This window comes from Cyprinodon variegatus, unplaced genomic scaffold (genome assembly GCF_000732505.1).
Source record: "Cyprinodon variegatus isolate N-32 unplaced genomic scaffold, C_variegatus-1.0 Scaffold29, whole genome shotgun sequence".
In the NCBI taxonomy this organism is placed as follows: Eukaryota; Metazoa; Chordata; class Actinopteri; order Cyprinodontiformes; family Cyprinodontidae; genus Cyprinodon; species Cyprinodon variegatus.
The window spans coordinates 1,691,778-1,712,217 of NW_015150482.1; the positions used below are offsets into that span (position 1 = coordinate 1,691,778).

The 20,440-nt window shown below is 38.4% G+C and overlaps 2 protein-coding genes across 3 annotated transcripts; one reads left to right on the top strand and one right to left on the bottom strand.

Moving 5' to 3' along the window:
* Nucleotides 1-552: 552 nt before the first annotated feature.
* Nucleotides 553-10,929, bottom strand: mon1a (MON1 homolog A, secretory trafficking associated). The gene is made up of 6 exons (XM_015398166.1): nt 10,822-10,929; nt 10,349-10,500; nt 6,236-6,622; nt 3,374-4,139; nt 3,114-3,261; nt 553-1,526 (listed from the first exon to the last, which is right to left on the bottom strand). Exons 2-6 carry the CDS (start codon nt 10,470-10,472, stop codon nt 1,386-1,388), a joined length of 1,566 nt encoding a protein of 521 aa, XP_015253652.1. The 5' UTR covers nt 10,473-10,500; nt 10,822-10,929; the 3' UTR covers nt 553-1,385.
* Nucleotides 10,930-11,559: 630 nt separating this feature from the next.
* On the top strand, nt 11,560-18,827 carry traip (TRAF interacting protein). 2 transcript variants are annotated; one of them, XM_015398407.1, is made up of 16 exons: nt 11,560-11,635; nt 11,924-12,045; nt 12,130-12,187; nt 12,302-12,388; nt 12,630-12,669; nt 12,753-12,880; nt 12,961-13,055; nt 13,188-13,301; nt 15,335-15,422; nt 15,508-15,597; nt 15,679-15,767; nt 15,862-16,017; nt 16,120-16,165; nt 16,243-16,341; nt 16,417-16,467; nt 18,348-18,827. In XM_015398407.1, exons 2-16 carry the CDS (start codon nt 11,948-11,950, stop codon nt 18,453-18,455), a joined length of 1,347 nt encoding a protein of 448 aa, XP_015253893.1. In that variant the 5' UTR covers nt 11,560-11,635; nt 11,924-11,947; the 3' UTR covers nt 18,456-18,827. The 2 variants fall into 2 exon arrangements, with proteins under 2 accessions (XP_015253893.1, XP_015253884.1); XM_015398398.1 differs by having other exon boundaries at nt 11,574-11,733.
* Nucleotides 18,828-20,440: the final 1,613 nt, after the last annotated feature.

A 20,440-nucleotide genomic window follows, 5' to 3' on the forward strand; every position in this document is an offset into this window, starting at 1 on the left:
GATAGATAATTTCCCCAAAAAGTCTTAAATGCATTTAAGACATTGCAGAAATATGTTTGAATAGTATCAAGTCTGTAGTTTCTACATTGATCCATTGGATTATGTGACATATTTGAGTTTTAATGGTCTCATAACCACAGAATTTTAGAAACAATTTGGGATTTCCATTTACTAGAATTAAATATACATCTGTTACTGAATTTATATAATAGTTTAACTTTATTGATCTCACACTGGGGAAATTTATCTCTACATTTATCCCTGCATATGACTTATGAGTGATTTTAATTTTTATTTTTTTTAGCTGGACATAAATGTATTATTTGAACCATGAACTAATTTTGAATCTCATGCAACTTTTATTTGAAAAATCCCATTCAAATTCCTACCTTACATTCATCTTTATATATAACCCTAAAGGCCTGTTTTGATCTGCCCCTGTGCGTACAGTTCTTTTGTTTAGGCAACAGCATATACATATAGTGGTGTGTTATCTGCATGTTTTCATCATGGTATTATTCAAGGATGACAAAGGCTTTGATTTTTCTCTTATTTATTCGTAAAATGCACCTGCTATAAATATGCAGCTTTGCACGATACCAATTATTTAAGGCATGATTAGGGGAGGCAAATGTTGCAAAACAAAATTCAGGGAAACACAGATCACCCGTTTGGTCTGAAAAATGCATCAAAAGGTAGTTTTCAAGTTAAAGAAATAAAATGGCACATTAGCTGGAGAAACTCATGCATTTGGACACTAGAAGATAAACGGTTTATATCAAGATAAACGACGCAAACTTAAAAGCACAGTGAATAGCTCCAGTCTCTTTTATGGAGTGTCTCTTTAAGGAATAGAAGTGCATAGAGGGAAAGCAGCAGTGTTTCCTAGAATCGACAAGGCTCGACAGGTTTTTGCTAGTCGGTCTTCAAAGAGAGTAGAACATGCTCCTGCAGTTTGGGAGTTAGTAAGACATATTTTCACTTTAAATTCATAAGAAATATAATAGCTTTAAAAAAACAGTGTTTTTCTTAGAAGCATGATAGCTATGTTAGTAAAACAAGTCTTTATTAAGAACTTCAATAGCACAAACTACATGTTTCTGTCTAAGCTGAGGCGACTGCATCAATCTCTTGTTTTTTTAAATAAAACTATTTAAAATTTTTCCAGGTAAAATACTGCTTTAATTAACCCTCTATTGAAGAGCCCATAAAGTAACAAAATAAGGAATTAGTGGGTCCAAGAATCATGAAATGCAAATCTTTGACAATCTGTTGTCACAGTGAGATGAGTGCAGGTTCATCGTCCCATGAGGTCATTGGAAAAAAGCTGGACAGAGTAAACAAAGTTCTAATCATCTAAAGTTCTAATCATCAGAATTGAAGGCTCAATAAGTGAGCGGACTGAGAATAAAAAGGCGATCCTCCTCCTTCCTGATCCACTTCAGAAGTTTGTTGACAGCAGAGACTGCCAAGGCCTTAGTCGACATTGGGCTGAAGCAGAGGTAGAGCTCGAAGCCACTTGTCACCTGCAGGGGGGGGGAGCAGAAAAGGAAAAGTAGCATGAAAATGAAGCATAGCATAACATTCAACGATAGTTTACTACTCTTTCTCCAAGAACAATTTTGAGATTTTCAGAAAAAATACATAACCAATTTCACTCAGGTACCTGGCAATATTTATTGCCATTGATATTCAAAGGAAAAAGAACCAGAGCATGGCTAAACCTGTAGACATGCAACAAACCTTCAGTCCTCAGGTCTTGGAGAGAAAAAAAAAACATTCTTGGATTTCATCCTAGCCGACTGGTTTCAGCAGGTTTTTATTACATGACTAAAAACACTAGGAGTGTGCATTTAATAAATGTGCCTGCTGGGGGATCAAAGACCACAGGACTAATCCTCCTGAGGGAGCAAGGTGGAAAGGTAAACACAACACCAGTGGTAGACAGATTTTATTTCTGTTCCACTCCCACATGAAAAGAAAGTGGTGCCATTTAAAACACTAATCACAAAACTATACTCTGGCTTCCTCCCACAGTCCAAAAACATGACTGTTAGGTTAATTGGCTTCTCTAAATTCTCCGTAGAAGTGAGTGTGTGTATGAATGGTTGTTTGTCTCTGTGTTGCCCTGCGATGGACTGGTGACAGGGTGTACCCCGCCTCTTGCCCGTAGACAGCTAGAGATATGTACCAGCACCCCTCGCGACCCCAGTAGGGATAAAGCGTGTCAGAAAATGGATGGATGGATATATGTAGGTATATATACACACATGTATGCGTGTATGTATACATGTCTTTTTCATAGAAGAAAAAGTAAAATCTTAAAATGAATATGTATATGCAAAATGTTAACTTATTATTTTTTTTTTACAATTTTGATATAAGAACTGCTCCAAGTGGGTCACTCTCATCTAAAGGCATGATTTCTAGTCTCTATACTCCATTTGACAATTAATCTATTATTAAACTAATTGATTATTATTTAAATAATCAATTAATCATGAGGATTAATAATTGCTTTAGTCCTAATTTTATATATATATATATATATATATATATATATATATATATATATATATATATATTCATCCAAAAAATAATTCACAGATACACAATTTCTTTGAAATTCTGGTTCCATTTTTTTTTGTAGAGTGCAACGAGTTAAAGCAAAATGCCATTAAAGATTAATCAATTTGCAAAATAATTGTTAGTTGCAGCCCTAATATATATATATATATATATATATATATATATGTATATATATATATAAAATAAAATTGTGACTGCACTTGACTCAACATCTATACCTTGAATTGAGAGGTAAAAAAAAAGGTAAAACTTGAGTCTCACTTGGCTAAAAAAAAAAGAGATTTGGTCTGCTCTCTGCTTATTAAACCTTCCTATTTAAACCTTCCTATCTTCCCTTTGTGATGCTTCAAGCATGTGAAGCTTAAAGTAATAAAACCCAATACAAAATATGGATCATTGAGGACTACAGAGAGAAAAAAACAAGTGTAGGAACCCTAACCCAAAGTAAAATGAAGTTTCTTTTGCATTATATTTTTCAGTTTCTAAGGATAGAGGACCACTAGCACCCAGTTAGTGACACTAACCCAGGCTAGCAGGTTTTCAGCTTCACTGCAGCGGTAGAAGGAGCGGAGCGGCCTGGTTGGATGGTGCAAGCAGCTGTGAAGGTCCTGGTAGAGTCCCATCAGCCTCTCCTGCTCCTCATCAGACTGGTACACCTCAGGAAACTCTGGGCTGGAATAAAAACAAAAAGTCATGCACAAACAGGACTGTAGCATAAAGAACCTGCTGATTAATAAATTAAGTAGAAAATAACTAATTATTTTAATCACACACCACCTCTCACCTGGTGTACAAGCCTGAGCTTTTTGATTTGTACAGGAAGTGTCTGAGTTCTGGGATTCCAACCTGGGCCACGGAGTAGTTTGGGCATTTGAGCGCCTCCTTCATGGCCTGGTAGGCGCTACGTTTACTCAGCCTCTCCATGAAGCGCTGCTTACACTCAGACATGTTAAAGAAGTCCTCTCTGTCAGTTGAGACCAGGATGAGGCAGAGCTCAGAGGCAGGCTCCAGGTATGAAATGTGAGCGTGAAAAAATCCAGCTGTATTGAACTTTGGAAGGCAGATTGGCGTCCAGCCCTCGCCCTCCCGGAAGGATGAAGAAGAGCCGACGAGGTTAAAGACCAGATGCAAGTCTATGTGATGCAGGAACTGGTCCTTCTTCCTGACCAGAGTAACCAGGCGGTCCCCTGCCAGAAGGATGGAGAACACCAGGTTCTTGGCTTTGGCTGCCTGGAGGCTGGATGAGACCACGTCCCTGGCAGAGCTGGCCAGAGGCAGGCAGGTGACAGCGCTGAGCAGCAGGCCTGGGTCTCGCTCCAGTCGGCGCAGCAGGTTGTCTGTAAGGTACTCTGAGCCAGCGAGTAGGCGGCGCAGGTCGTAGTTCTGCTTGTGCTGAAAGATGTGGTTGAGCTGGGTGAGAGTGAGTAGGCTGACGATCTGGTAGTAGATGTACTGAAGTTCCCGGAGCAGCTCCTTCTCTGACTGACCGGTCTTAGACACACCCACCAGAACCAGCGGACTTTTGGTAAGGAAAACCACCTTACAACCATCTGAAATAGGATTAAATACTGTTTAGTTGCTTGACTTAAGATGGCTGAAGCTGTTGCTATGAGGGACATCCTGGCTGCCAATCAAAACATTTTTGAAACCATCAGTACCAAGAGTCCCAGAAGGTTTATCAACTTCTACTATCGCTGGTCTATCAGTTTCTTGGCAGCAGCTCCAGTTAGTAATGCAGCTGCATTTTAAACAGCCAGTTTTCTACCAATTACAAACCCTCTTCTTATGTCCACAGCTGCAAACATTTATTTTTTCATAGATGTAACTGTTTTTTCTTTTCCAAAGAATGTGTGTTTTCCACCCTTTTAGATTATGTTCACATAGAGATGTTTGATGTATACAAAGTTCTCAGCAAACTGCTCTCCTTTTAAGACAGTACTGCCATTTAGATACTTAAATCATATAAATAAATGTCAATTAATTAAGTTTACTGACTGGCAGTACTATAGAAAAACAGGAAAGTAACTGGATAAAAGAATAGTCAATCATACCCAATTAGTATGAAATTAAAGTGTTCCATTTAATTGATGCTTGACCTTTATCACCAACATCAACTATAATCCTTGGGCTTTTCCTCATTTTAGGAATACATTTAAAATTATACTTCACGCCTTATTTTATCTTATCTATCTATTACAAAAATAAATAGTATTAGATCACCTAGAAATTCCCTTACCTGTTTTAGAATTGCACTGCGTAAGGTGGCTGCAAGTAGGAACTGCTAGCTTGACTCTGATTTCCTTTTTAACAAGAACTGCTGTAAAACTGGAAGGATTTTTTTTTTTTATTAATGACAATTTTTAAATTTTTTATTAATGAAACAATCATAGGATACTGAATCTCTACAAAACAATGGAGATGATTGTAGATTTCAGAAGAAACAGGAACAAGTTTAACCCTGTTAACGTCATGGTAGAAGAAGTGGAGGTAGTGGAGGAATATAAATACCTTGGTGTTCAGTTGGACAACAAAAGGCAACTGTAAAACCATCTAGAAAAAGGAACAGAGCAGGTTGTACTTCCTAATAGGGCTTAGGTCCTTTGGCATTTGCAAAAAGATGCTTCATATTTTCTATTAGTCTGTTGTGGAAAGCATGATCTCTTCCCACATCATCTGCTGAGGTGGCAGCATCAGAAGGCATGACTTAAAAAAGCTCAACAAACTAATAAAGAAGGCCGGCTCAGTTATAGGAACTCCTCTAGACACTCTGGAGATCGTTTTCCAAAGGAGAATTCTTCATAAAGTGAAGAAGATTATGGACAATATTGACCTTCCTCAATGAGGATTTTTAAACAACTACAAAGGATCTTCAGTCAAAGCCTTCTTCGGATCCGGTGCAAAACAGACCGCTACAGGAGATCCTTCTTGCCTACAGCTTTCAACATCTACAACAACTCGATGAAGAAAGAACAAAAAACCTATGAGTTCCTGAAACTTTCCCTTTGTTTTTGACAAAGTATTTTTGAATTGCAGTGGGGTATTTTCATATTTTTTCTTTTAAAGATTTCAACTATTTCAGTAACTTAATTAACAAAACCAAACAAAATAGGTTAATTACACTCAGAAGAATGTTTTTAAACCTTTATTTCTGTTTATCCTGATGATTTTTGCTTAGGTTGCAGCTTAAATAGGAGTTACTATGCTCTAACTAAAAGTACAGATTACAAAAAGGAACTTCCCTTTCTGGTGTTTGAATTAATAATAAAATAGCTAAACAATTTAAAACTAATTTGCTTTGAGCTTTTGTTAGATCTAACATCCCAAAAGTTGACCTTCATTCAAACCTTATATCCTGTTTTCCTTAAAGCAGGCTGCTGTATTATGTGGAGGAAAGGAGGTGATTTGATGCTGAATCTGTCTATTGAAGAAACTCAAGCTGAAAATAAACAAGTTTTTTATTTGTTATTTACTAAACTTTAAAATAACAGAGCCTTAATGTAAGATTTATTTTTTATTTTTCTAACTGAAGCACTGAGCTGGGACTCTATTGACAGATGATTGATTCTTCAACATTCTTTAGGTCAGTTTTAGCAACCGAAACATCGTGAACAGGACATGCCCAGAGAATTTTAAAGCATTCTCTTACCAGCATGGATGGAACGGATGATGTTTTTCTCTGCCTCTACGAAGGACACCAAAGCCATCATGACCCCCATTGTGCTGGACAGAGCCTCCTCCGTACCATAGCGGGTGTAAATCGGCTTTCCGGCTTCGCTCAACACAAACACGTGTTTTTTGTGACTCCTCCACGCTTCACTGGATACGTCTTCCTCTTTACCTCTGCTCTCAGATGAGGTGTCACTGTTGAGCCGCTCTTCAGTGGATTTCTTTCCCACCAACGTGCTGAACTCCTCGCCATCGTGTCCCTCTGAACCATGTGGTTCCGAGGCCCTCTGGGCTTCTTTCTCAGCCTCAGCAGTCAGGTCCTCATAGGATTGAGCATGGTAAAAAATAGCACTCTTCTGACCAGCACCTATATCGACGAAAGATGACATAAATAACAATATTTGTTCAAAGATAGACAGCATAATGTATAACAAAGACAGTCCAGTTTTTAGGTATTCTAAATGCAACAGATTACTCTTTGTCTCATTTAATGGAGAGCATTAAAAGGCCATTTCTACATAATTACCACAAAAAGAACTTAGAGCTGCACACTAATAATGGTGGTTAACCAACAGTCCATTAGTCAAAACATCCCCCGATCCTAAACCTCATCTCCCTGGGATCCATGAACACAGCAGCTCAATCAGATTCCAGATTTTTCATGTCCAAGTGAAAACTTTCCAAAAATTGAAAGATAGGTTGGTAACTTTTTGGGCTGGGCAGCAAGGACTAAAAAGAATACCTAGATATATATATATTTTTTTTTCATAGACTTTGTCCCAAATGTCCAACAGGCAAATGTATTGATGAACATCTGTTGATGTACATTGAAAAATGTACATACTAGCATATATATTCAATATTAATAGTCATAATAAGAGAAGTTAGGATGGCAAATGGAAAAGGAGAGAAAGAGGTAATGAATTAATTATAAAGCATTGGTGCCTACCATATCTGTTCTGAGATGGACCATGTGGGGGCGCCAAAACTACCAAACCAGTAGTAAACTGGTGGAAATAAAAGCTTATTCCTCCCTCGTCATTGTGAACATGAGTCACCATATTACCCAAAGTAATGGGTCACGCCGCTCCCATGGCTGCATGATGTTGAGAAACGTGACCGGCCAACTCAGGGTCCTGATCTCAACTTAATAGAACATCTTTGGGAGGAATTAGAACAAAGTTTGGACTTCTGGTTTTCTTATCCAGCCCCACAACATTTTCACTTGCAGCCGCCCACAAATGCAGCAGGTTCTTCACTACCGTTGGAAGTTACATGTTCTGATACCGGTTGCTGCTTCTTCCTCCTTGCTTTTTGGTGTGGGTTTCACTTTAGTCTGCTTGTAAACATTAGACATTTTCAAAGGGATTTAAACTCCCTTGGCATTGTGCTCCTACTGTTTGCTCTTGTGAAAACATGTGATCACTTCTGAATCTAGCCCAACTCTGCATTTCTCCCTGTCTTTATAAGAAACAGAGCTAAAGACTGATGTTCTGCTTTATTTTGCATGCCTAGAATGTGCACATTCATGCCAATTCACAGGCCAACCGCACTTAATATGAGCCTTTGAGAAAATACTGCTGGTACAATGAAAATCTACCCATGCATACAACGGATTATTCTTGAAATTTTAAACATTCTTCATAACGCTGACTTACAGCTTGTTTTTAAGACTATAGGAGACAGATGTTTATACGAATTAAACATTAGACTTTAATACGCAACTTCTTTTTACTCGTAATGTTCTACAAGGCTGTACTGTTAGCAAGTTGGATTGTTTTTTGTTTTTGGTTTGCACACAAGTTTCATATAAAACCTTTTCAGGTTTTGTGTTTAAATCTCAAAAATCTGTGCTGCCGAAAAAAATAAAATAAATAAAAACTGAAAGAGAAGACACTTTTCGAAACCAAAATCTAGCCGTTTCTGTTTAAATGAAATTCGAATTTTGAGAAAACTTTTAAATTCCAAAAAAAAAAGGAAATGCGAATTTGCAGTGATTCCATTGGCTTGAAGCGAATTAACCAATCACTGCAAAGACCACAGATCAGTTATGGGGGTAAAGGTTGTAATTAATGTGTCATGATCAGGAATTTTCTTATGACATGTCAGCTAGTAATTGTGATGCTACTTCCAGCCATGTTTATACCCATAATAGGAAGACGCCAGCTTCAGGACAGCTGATCAGTCATTGTTAGTAAATGCTCGCTACGTCCAATCCAATTTGAAAAGTTTATAACACTAACCTTTTTTCTCAAAAGCCAAAAACCAACTCAAGTGAGGGTAACAACTTTTTTGCAACTTTTAAAGAGTTTATTAGAATTTTGCCGTTTCTATCAAACTTATCAAAATGTGCATTAGAAAAAGCTGATGGAAACACACCTTGTGCCTAATGAGCCTTGCACTGATGTTCATCCGCCTTCAAGCCAAAAAACCCTGAGCATTAGGAGCTCCCACAATTAGTAATAAAAGCTTTTATCTCAGTATGCATCCAGCGGTTCTGTGAAGGCTTCAGAGGTTTGGAGTAGCACATGAATTAACAAACAGCATTACAAAGGCCAAGGAACTCAGCAGACAGGTCAAGGAGAAACGTTAGCTTAGCGCTGAGTCAGATGTGACATTCAATCACATCCCTAGCTTACTCAAGCAATTTTCCAATAAATTTTGTTAATGGTATCCCACCCAAGGCTGCCCACCTAACTGACAGGGTGGCCAAAGCGAGCAGTACTCACAGAGGGAGCTGTGCATTACAGTATCTGTGGAGAATTAGCAGAAAGTAGGAGCTCAAATATTGAAATATGTGCATAGGATATCTATACCTGGTAACATCCACAGATCTGCCTTTAAAGGAATAGTACACCCAAAACATGATTAGCCTTCATTTTCTACTCACCCCCATGCTGAACAACACTCTGGAGTACTTTTTTGATATCTCAAATGCATCTGGAGATCTGGGAGGCTTCTTGCTGTCTGCTGACATTCAAATAATGGAGGTCTATGGTGCCCGAGACAGAAAGGTCCATAAAAGTCCACAAAAAACGTGTCAATATTCCTCCATACTGCTCGTCCAATGTATTCCAAGTGTCCTGAGTGGGTAGCATTCAGAATTTACTCGAAACGAAGTCATTTAGAATGTTTTTAGAGCATAAACAGTAGTGTATAGGATTTCCTGAAAGCGCGCGCCTGCGCGTTCACGACGCTACGGAAGCCGGCAGACCAAACCAGATGAAAGTGCGCATTCAGTGTCTGCTCTGCCGATAATGCAAGCGTAGAAGAAGAAATGTGCTGTTTACCTGTGCAAAGAAAGAAACAACGAAAGAAAAATGTCTGAGGACTTCAGTGTTGAGGAAGAGCATGAGTTCTTTGCCGAGCTAAATGCGCACTTTCATCTGGTTTGGTCTGTCGCGGTTTCCGTAGCGTCGTGAACTCGCAGGCGCGCGCTTTCAGGAAATCCTATACACTACTGTTTATGCTCTAAAAACATTCTAAATGACTTTGTTTCGAGTAAATTCTGGATGCTACCCACTCAGGACACTTGGAATACATTGGACGAGCAGTATGGAGGAATATTGACACGTTTTTTGTGGACTTTTATGGACCTTTCTGCCTCGGGCGCCACAGACCTCCATTATTTGAATGTCAGCAGAAAGCAAGAAGCCTCCCAGATCTCCAGATGCATTTGAGATATCAAAAAAGTACTCCAGAGTGTTGTTCAGCATGGGGGTGAGTAGAAAATGAAGGCTAATCATGGGTGTACTATTCCTTCTAATGGAACATCTTGATAATAAAAAAATGTTTCTCTGTGGCTTAAAAAAACAGCTTAGTTTAGGTCCCCATGGTAAAACATGGTGATGGCAGCATCATGCTGTTGGGATGTTAGTTTTTAACATAGAAGAGCTGCTACTGTAAAGGCTGAGAAAATAATCGCTGCAGACTGAATCCTAATAACCCATATCTGAAAAGAAAAGAAATCTACAGAAGAAAGAAAAAAGGGAATGTGGATATCACACACACACACACACATACACACACACACACACACACACATAAACCGCTCCAATTGCATTTTTATGGTAACTGCTGACAACATGGTCACCTGGCTCGGTTCCCTCCACCAGACCCGGGGTTGGGCTGTCCGCCCTGTCCAAGCGAAGCCGATCCACAGGAGCCAGCAAACCGCTTTCCCAGGACGCGGTCGCCTTTCCGGTTTCTCCATCCATAGCTTCTACTTCCGGGGGAGACGCACACCTGGCAGGACAATGACGGACACCGTCAGCTGGGTCCAAAGTTCGCTCAGGAGCCTCTTAATGCTGAATCGTTATTCTGAAGCCTAAAGTGGCTTCAGAACTAACTGGCAACTTATTGAACTGAAACTAGACAGAGGAACCAAAAATAGTGTTGCAGGGGGATAATGTTCTCTCATATGGTTTATTTCAACAGAGGTATAACCTAAAGGAGAACTTCAAAGGCTTTTACAACTGCTTACTCCATATCTTACGCCAGCTAGGTCTAATTCGGGTTCTAAAATGAATATTTATATTACAAAATCAACACGTCCCATATTTTTACCTTTCATCTCCGCTGCCGTCAGGTTTCAGTCGGTTTATCCACCGCTCGCATGAAACTGCTGCACAAGCTAGCTGCACTAAACTAAAGCACTTCTGCTGCCTGTCAGCATCAGCATACGGTCGGAAGAGGGAACTGTGGGAAATGAAGTTCCTATTCTTCAAAAAAAAAAAAAAAAAGACCCCAGCATAAACTAAAAAGACAAATTATTTTAAAACGTTAAATACTTAAAAATTGGTATTGGTCAGGTCCGATCATGAAAAAAAGTGTTTATTTTAATGGATGGATTGATGGAATTAAATTTGTGTCCATACTAGGGATGCATGATATATTGCTGTTGGCGTTGGTATCGCCTGCTATTCGTCATTGTTTTTTTTAAGTCCTTTATAAATAATGCACTAAAGGCAGGCATCTGTCTATGACTAAATACCAGTGTACTGTGGTACTCTTGTGTTCTCAACAATAGGAAAGCATTCAATAAATATATGTTTGAGCTAATTTTTGGAAAATATAAACCCTGTTTAAAGCGTTCAGGTTGAGTAGCTGTAGGTCCATCAGCCACCACCCTTAGAGCGTCCCCACCAACTTTTATCGCAAAGTTAAACCCTTGGTTTCAGTGTTTTGTGTCACGGCAGATCATTTTTTCAGGATAACTGTACAATCCTCAACATATAAAACCTACGCAGAAGGAACACCGTGAACGCACCGTTTGGGGGGCGGGGCTTAAGTTTGAACGTCTCGCGCGGAGATACAGATGGAGGAAGTGTTGTGCCTCTCTAGCTCCTGATATTTTGGCCTTTGAGTTGTTGCTAACCCGGTAAAATAAAAGTAAAAGAAAAAATAAAAACACATATATATTTAGGAATGCTTGCAGTTGTTACTAATGACTGCGCTGTAACCTAAAGTATTTGTTTCGTAAGTATGAAGATCGGTAATGCAGCTAACAGCCAAATAGCGTAACTGTTAGCTAACTTTAGCTTTAGTTTCATTAAACAACGACATTTAGTTTGAAATATTCAGTGTTAAACACAATGATTGAATGTGTGATATAAAGGCCGTTTCTTCTTCATATGTATATATGTGGTTTCTTTTGTAACGCGTATAGGCCTAGCTGATTTGGCAGAAGAAAATGCCTATCCGAGCATATTGTACAATCTGCTCGGATTTCTTCGATCACGCTAGAGATGTGGCAGCAATTCACTGTGGGCACACTTTTCATTATGAATGGTAGGTTAATTTTAACTATCAAACTGGAATAATATTCTTCGATTCTTTTTAACATTTTGATCTACCTCTATATTTCCCCCTCAGTCTTCTTCAGTGGTTTCAGACTGCTCCTACGAAAACCTGCCCGCAGTGTAGGAAACAGGTGCTACATCAAAACACCAGCAAAACAAAAAATATAACCTGATCTGACCCTGCCACTGTTTTGTATAAATAAATAACAGTAAGGGATTTTTCTTTTTTTTTTCTTTGTATGTAGGTCAGCACCAGGCACATTATCAGCAAGCTGTTTTTTGACATTGGAGGAGAGGAGGAAGCGGGGTCTGCAGACCCAGAGAGCTTGCAGGTAACACATTTCCAGTCAAAAGCATCATTTTCTTAAATTTATTTTAATTTAAGTGGATCAATGTGCATGCAGTTTTTTTTTCATTATGGGGAATAATTAGAATTTCAGGATATGAACAAATTTGCTAGTCAGGTCAATAAACAAATAAATTCTGCTACCTAGCTTGTGCACTCTCTTTTTTATACTTGTAATATTTAAGCATCTTATTTCTGCTGAGATCTTTTATCTTGTTTCCCCGTAGAATGAGCTTGACCGAATGAAGGCACAGTTAAGCTCTAAAGGTAACAAAAAAAAAAATCTGGCTGTGCTGCCTTTATGTGAAAGTTTCTATGGCTGGCTGATCATCTGTCTGATCCATTTCTAGAGCGAGACTGGCGGGAAAAACAGAAGGTGATTGACGGCTTAAAGGATACCGTCAACAAGCAGAAGAGAGACCTGGACAACATACGGAAGGAGATCATGGAAAAGGAAATGATCTGTATTGCCCTAAGAGTGAGGCTTTTAGTTTTTAGTTTTCAACAAATTCTCTCCATTTTTATTAGAGGATCAGGTAACATTTTAATATCTCACAGAAACAGATGGCTTATATGGAGACGCAGCAGAATGAAGTTCAGGCAGCGAAGGAGGAGGTCCGCAGGCTGAGGACTAAAATGAAAACCTTTGAAGGGTAATCTTCCACAATTACATGTTCCTAAGTATTTAATTGTCAGAGAAACACAATTAGCTTATATTGATGATAAATTTAAATTAACAACTTAAGTTGACTTGTGAGTGAATGTTTCTGCTGTTGTCTTTCCAGCCTGGATGTGTTGCTACACGGTCAGCGAGACGAAGTTGATTCCATGATCACAGATATGGGCGTCAGCCAGGCAGCAGTAGAGCAGCTCTCTATTTATTGCATCTCTCTAAAGAAGTAAGAACCCCCTGATTTAGCTGGAGCCTCTTTTTTTTTTTACAGTGTTTTGGAGGAAATTAAGCTTGGTCAGAGATCATAAGTCAATATGGGTGCAAAAAAATGTTCTTTAGCCAATCAAGATTCCATCTGATGTTTTTTTTCTGTGGGTGGTATTTGAGTCATTATTTTTCTTTGATTAACTTTTTAAGAATTAGATAGGCTTTGTGTTAACTCTACAGATGATGGTACTGGAGGGTTTACTGTTTCTCCCAACACAGTCCCAAGAGCATTGAGGGGATTCCAGGAGACAGACATTTACCCTAAGAGAACCAGAAAGGACTGTGTGAGGTCCTTAACCTTTCAGCAGTACCAATATATGCTCCTTTATGCAAGGAGGGACAGGATGAATGCTGCTAGAGCCTTAAAAAGTGGCCCTAACCAGGTCGCTGGTGTGAATATCTCTGATCCAAACTTTATAGAAGCAGAAGTTGTAAAGGAAGCCTCAGGGTCCATTGTTCTCTGTGTGACCCTGTGCTCACTGCCTGGCCCAATGGAGCCAAAATGGGATTTACCAGAGAATTTCACAAATGAGAGCAGGTTAAATTTGAGTTGATGTGGCAGATATAAGAGTGGAGAAGCTGAGTCCACATTATGCTGTAATGTTGTTCAACATGATCAGGGTGGCGGTGGGTCAGTGTTGGCCTGAGTTAGCCATATCTTTGAAGGGGTTCAAAGGCCTGAATGATGGCTCCTTGACTGCTATTAGGAGGAAATCCTTGGAAAAGTTGTAAGACCCTTCGGTGATGAAGTTGGTCCTTGGTTTCTCGCCAACTTCATGTGACAAGAATATGCAGGCAACTCCTGGAGGATGAGGGAACTGATACCGCTAGCTGGCCTCCAATAATCCTACCTTCATTTATATATGCAGTCCACTGTTTGTCTTCTGTTACAACTGAAAATTGGTTTAAGAATATTAGTTAGAAGAAAAAAAATTTACATTTTTGTCTGGACAATTTTAAATGATTTTTCAGCTCCCTCTGTTGGTGAGGAGTACGTACAAATAGGCTGATTAATTGGATTTATCTATTATTGAAATAATCATCAACTAACTTAGTAATTGATTAGTAGTAACTGGAGTATAGATATCTTTAATTAACAGAGCTGCCCACTCAGAGCAGGAATTAAACCAAAAGTGTAAAAAAGAAAACTTATGAACATTTTGCATTTAAGCATACAAGCACCTGGATGGACTGTCTCTAGGTTGATCATATTCTAAAACCAGATTATACTGGGGTTCTCCTACCTGGAATGGAGGGGAGGGCTTCTTGATTTAAAGCAGATTTTGTTTTTTATACTCATCAATTCATGACTATTTATTAATAATTTGATTTGATTTTGTCAGTCTAGAGCAGCATGTAGTGGTAGGAAATCCTGTATCCTCAGTTTCCTCACAGTGCTTGGCTTCTAAATACTGAGACACCTCACCTGGAGATTAGGAAGCACATTTTGAACACAGATTAACCTCGGATTAGCTGAGAGGTTCCCAAAATGGGGGAGGGGTTTACTAATACCTGGTTAAACTGAAATAATCAACTTTAACATGTGCAGTTTTGTGATTTAAAGGAGATTTATTGTGTAGCAATTTTATCATTTACTAAATGTAATTGAAAAGGAAGCAAAAATAAGTTTGAGAACCACTGAATTGGATGGACAGACTTTTCTGTACGTTGTAGTGGAAGCGTGAAATAATTTCTCTGCTACTGGACAGTTCATCCTTTGCAGCATAAGCTGATTGTTGGATGCAAAAATTACCTCTTCCGTGAACTTTGTGCTAAATTACAACATTTGCAGCTTTGTGTGAGAAACTACATTTCAGGTTTTGTTTGCTTTTGGTCACAGTCTTTTTATTCATATGGGGAAAAAATATGTTGGTGATGAATCAGAAACTGTATTGCGGGCTGTATGTAAATAATTTATAGAAGAATGAAGAATAATTGTATTTTTTAGTAATTTCTTTCTCCTGTTTTCACCACCCTCTCCTCTATTTGCAGAGAGTATGATAATCTCAAAGGAAGCCTAAAATCTTCCAATGACATGTGTGAGAAGTTGAAGAGAGAAGTTCTCTCCTCTAACAACAAGGTAGCTTTACACTCAAAGCTTTAAATCAAGCACCCAAGGATAAAACTTCCTGGATGTTAGTAATATTTTGTTTCTGTAATTATAGCTGCAAAAGGCTTCCCTGGAGGTGAATCAGACCAGAGAGGACATGAAGTCTCTGCAGAGAGATCTGGCCAATGCCGACAGAGAGATTTCTGTAAGAACAGATCAAACTATAAACTCACACTTGTTTTATCTGAGGGATTTGGGATAAATTCTGCTCCCATTTTATCCTTAGAGTCTCAAGAAAAAAGTCGAGTTTCTTCAGAAGACTCTGAGCACACCAACACGCACAAATGAAGCCCTTAGCAGGCTTGTCTTTGAAAGGTGCATCCCTCTGCAGATCTGTTTAAATCTCATCTTGGCTTTGAAGCAGCTTTCTATTTACTCTGGGACCTTTCTCTACCCACCCACGCTGCAGCCCGGCCCCACTGGAGCTGAAGCCTCCCCGCCTCCACCAGCCGACGCGTGGAGAGGACATCGATCTCGATGCGACCTATGACATCACTACTCCTGATGACATTTCCAAGAGACCGACCAAAGTTCCTTCAAAGAAGATGCGCCTCGAACAACCAGGGTATGCTCTTTGGTCACTGTGTTTAAAAGATGAATCAGTCGATCAAGAACACCTTAGAAAAGATTTTCATGTTTTTAATAACTTGCGGTGTTTTATTTCTAGATCGTCTGTGTCGAAACACAGCGAGAAATCATCTTCTCTAAGCAAGGTAAACCTACAGTCGTCTCTTTAAGCTGTTTTTCTATTAACCCATCCGCACAGTGCTGAATTAATTTATTATCGCAGCCTCAGGACGAAGCTCTGGATCCTTTTTTGAGGAACTCCCTTCTCTTCAGAAAGAAGACCTTTGGAAGCATGTTGGACCCTCAGAGAAAGGCTGGAGTCGTACGTACAACACAGTTGGCTTTTAAACTACAGCTTCTTTTATTTTTCTCTTGATTGTTGTTGTTTTCTCTCCAGGTCAGAACAGGATATGATGGATTAGGAGGACGGACTAAATTCATCCAACCTGTATCCTTTTTTCCGTTTGTGTTTGTTTGGACTACTGTGCTTTATACATCTTATCTCTATGGATGTCAGTAGTTTGTTGTTTTTTTTTATCTTTGGGCCTCATGCAAAAACTTGGTAAGAAAATATTTGTTCTCAAATCGTTCTTACGCTTGATTCAGGGGAAAAATTTTGCAGTCAACATTTTTCTCCTATTTTTAATCTCTGAGGCAGAACACATTTTACTCCATTGCTCAAGACTTGGTGTAGCAGCCTTGCACAACCAATCAGGTGTTATCCAAATTCAGCAAAGCGACAGTTTGCATCTATTTCACTCAGTCGCAGCTTCTTAGCTTTATTTACATTAAATATGGAGCGTTTCAGTCTGGGTCTGTCTGACTTTCTGTCTGAAATCTTCAAATTAGTTTTGTCGTCAGTTTTATATATATGTCGATGTGTTGTATGAGAAAGATGAAGAGTGCATGAAGGGATGACCAACAAGGTCTGGAGAAGTACAGTTCGCTTTTATTAAAAGGAGATTTAGCAGAATGACGCGTCACGTTGGTTGATGGTGAACTCATATTTACCGTTTACATCATATGTTGCTCCTCTTCTCTCCATCAGTAGTTTTCATGTACTCTTTTCGGATAAAAGGATTTTTCTTTTGATATCGTTTTATTTTTTTATCTGTAACGGTGCAACTACGTCATTTTTCTGCTTTTGTAATTTATTTCCTTCTTCTTGGCTTTTACTGCTCCTTTAATTCATCTTCTCAGCCTTCAGTCTGCAGAACTTGACAGCGAACCTTTAGCTTTTGTTCTTCATCTTCAATGCCATTCACAGGCGTGGGATTTCATACCCTTATATGGAATTACCTGAGCGGTGATTATTTAGATGTGCATTTCTCGGGAACTGGCGCTCCTTTACACACAGGTGAACTGCATCAGAGTTAGGAGGATCCTTTATGATAATTTACTGAGTTAAGAACGTTTGTTGAATCTGATGCGACCAATAAGGCCAATTGAAGGTTTTTTTGTTTGTTTTTGTACGGACACATTAAGCTACAGTTGAGTATGAATGTATTGTGATTATGCTCTGATCTGCATGCATAAAAGCTTTACATACAGGCTTAAGTATCTGCATAGGTTTGGATGAATGTCCTTTAAATAATTACAAAGAAACAGGACACTTAAGTCAGTAACAAACCTCTGTACATTATAGCCTTCATCAGAATAGGTTAGGCTAACTTTAACAGATGGTTTTCTAGCCGTGTCACTGTTGTTCATAAATTTACAATAGGGTGGAAATGTTAAAGCTTTGCTTTTCGAGACTTCGCGAACATACAGCATTTACATTTATTTTGTTTCGTTTATCTCTAATCCTTGCATTTCACATTCAGCTGAAATACTGTATGTAGCTCACATCTAGTCATTGTCACAAACTAAACACTATTGTATTACAGAATAATGGGAATTGTATAATTTCTGTAAAAAGGAAACTAATATTTCAACCAGCTGGGAGGTTAGAAGCAATGAGTTTTAGATGTTAACCGGATCAGTTTGTAGAGACAATATAGAGCAGGCATCCCCAAAGTTTTAGAGGTTTCTCTGCTTTAGTACAGCTGATGCTGATGATTGCAGTTCAGCAAAAGCCTGTTAATCAACTATTAATGAAAATCAGCTGTGCTGGAGCAGGGAGACCTCTAAAACCTGCAGGACAACGACCCCCGAGGACCGACTTTGGAAATGCCTGATATAGAGGAAGCAACCCATCAGAAAGAGTGGAGATTTAAACCATTACTTACAGGAGATTAAAGTATCATTCTGCTTAAACTATATTTAAGATTTCTGAAATAAGTCTGATCCACATTATGTTATTTTTCCTTAACCAAACATTTTGATCAGTCTCCTTTAGCTGAGATCCGCCCTCTGATCAAAACTAAAAGGAAAAAGGTGACTCGGCCTCCCTCTAAACATCCAACCTGCCTGACTCTGGACAGCTTCCTGGAATAAATTCGGGAGACAACTTGTTGATGCTGTTGTGGTTCAGAGGATGAGCCAGACAGCCATCCCTCCACTCTGGACTTTGTAATTAATCTTGTATTTAAGAACAGTGACATGAGCTGTCTTTTTTTTTTTTTTTTTTTACTGAAATCAGTAAGCCTGATGTTCATACTTTTTTGTGTTTCTGTAACTTTCGGCGCAGTCTGTCTTGGCAAGTTTCTGATTAGCCTCTCTTGTGTATATGTGTGCAAGTGCAGAAACGTTGTTTTTTTTATTTGCAGAGTATCATGTCATAGAAAGGTGACCATTTAGATTAATTTTGTTTTCTAAATCTCTCCTGCTAAATATCAACTAGCTCAAAAATTAAACTATTTTTATTTAAGTTTGTCTTCAGTGGTTGTTGTTTTAATATATGTTTGCGCTGTGCTGTTTTCTCCTGCAGGGGGCAGCTTAAACTTTTCCTTTTGACATGAATATGGTTGACCTTATTTAATGATCATGTGTTTAACTCATTGAAAGAAACCCCTTTAGATAGTTTGTATTGTTTCATGAAGCATCTTGCAAAAAGTTACTGAAGTTACAGTACCTTCGCATAGCACCTTTGGACAACCATGGTTAAAGAGACAAACAGTTGAAAAGGTGTAACACAGGAATCATTTCAAAAGTCTACGGTGTTTGATAATATAATCATACTTATTGATTCAGCTAGGTGTCATGTTAATGGTATTTTTAATATTTTCTAGAAAGAAATGTCATCATGATGCAGGACTTTTCAAAGCATAAATCTAAACCTTAGTAGTAGTAGCCTGGTGTTGGAGAGCTGCCACACAGTTTGACCTTTTCATAGAATTCTTCATATTTTCACAAACAACATGGGGAAATGCCCAACGTCGTCTTACAGAATAGAAATGTAAAAACACCACCTAGATGACAAACATCCTGCTAATAATCACCTATGTCCTGTTTTTTACCCCTAAATTTCGTCTCTCCCTTAAAAAAATGGGTTGTCAACATTACATTAGTAAAAAAAAAAAAAAAAAAAAATCAAATATTGTGGTACAAACACCTGGCTATGGGTAGGTTTTATTGTCCGACTAGCAATACAAACATAATATATTCTTTAGGTCTCCCCCTCTCCAGTGCAATGAGAGGAGAAAGTTGTCCCTAATAAACAAAGTCATTCATGTACACAGAACATATAATCCATGCAGTGTCTATGGAGCCATATGGCTTTTGTGCTTTTCAGCCCCAAAGGCTTTCACTAACATGTCTTGATCAGAACTCCCCATAACACTGATTACTCTTAAGGGCTTTTAGAGTCATTCTCTAAATTAAACTGCAATGATTTTTGAAAATTAAATGTTCTTTTGTGGTCAAAATGGTTTAGGTTCATTCACGAAAAACTGCAATAGAACCCAGACTTTTTGTATCCATCAGCAAACTTCTGGCATAATTGTGGCTTGGTAATCAACCACTCTCTTTGACAGAATTGGGGAAAGCTCATTTAAAGTTGCAAAAACAAATATTAACTGAGAGGGTTATGACTAAAAAGGACCCTTCTCTCAAATCCATTCCTTCAAGTACATTTTGTAAAGTTAATTTTAAAGCTGCCATTAGAGACAAAAGGAGAAATACTAAGCTAATTTCAACCTTCTGAAAGAATCCTGATCCCAAAACGGATTAAAATTGGTTTTAAAATAGATGAAGCAGGCCAACAATAAGCTTAAGGAATGAGTGCAAGGTACATTTCTGAAAAGAGTGGTAAAATACCAAGGTAGAATAAAGCCAGAAAGTTTTTTTTGTTTTTTTTATTATAAACATTTGTAGTTTCTCTGCAGTCTAGTATTGATCATTAGTGGATGTGTAGGTACATATTCCCCATATGTATTAAATAAAAACCATTATTCTAAATCTATGCCCCAAATTTTTGCATACAGTAGGTGTGTGCTAAATTTATTGCATGATCGTTAAACCCCAGGAAAAAGTACTCAAGA

Bases quoted from the DNA above. Each gene is read 5' to 3' on its own strand.
- mon1a (XM_015398166.1), bottom strand. From the start codon at position 10,472: ATGGATGGAGAAACCGGAAAGGCGACCGCGTCCTGGGAAAGCGGTTTG. The intron at 6,623-10,348 runs GTGACCATGTTG...TCGTCGATATAG, and splicing joins GGTGGAGGGAACCGAGCCAG to GTGCTGGTCAGAAGAGTGCT. The intron at 1,527-3,113 runs GTTAGTGTCACT...CCCCCCCTGCAG, and splicing joins CTGAAAACCTGCTAGCCTGG to GTGACAAGTGGCTTCGAGCT.
- traip (XM_015398407.1), top strand. From the start codon at position 11,948: ATGCCTATCCGAGCATATTGTACAATCTGCTCGGATTTCTTCGATCAC. The intron at 15,598-15,678 runs GTAAGAACAGAT...TTTTATCCTTAG, and splicing joins ATGCCGACAGAGAGATTTCT to AGTCTCAAGAAAAAAGTCGA. The intron at 16,468-18,347 runs GTATCCTTTTTT...CATTTTGATCAG, and splicing joins GGACTAAATTCATCCAACCT to TCTCCTTTAGCTGAGATCCG.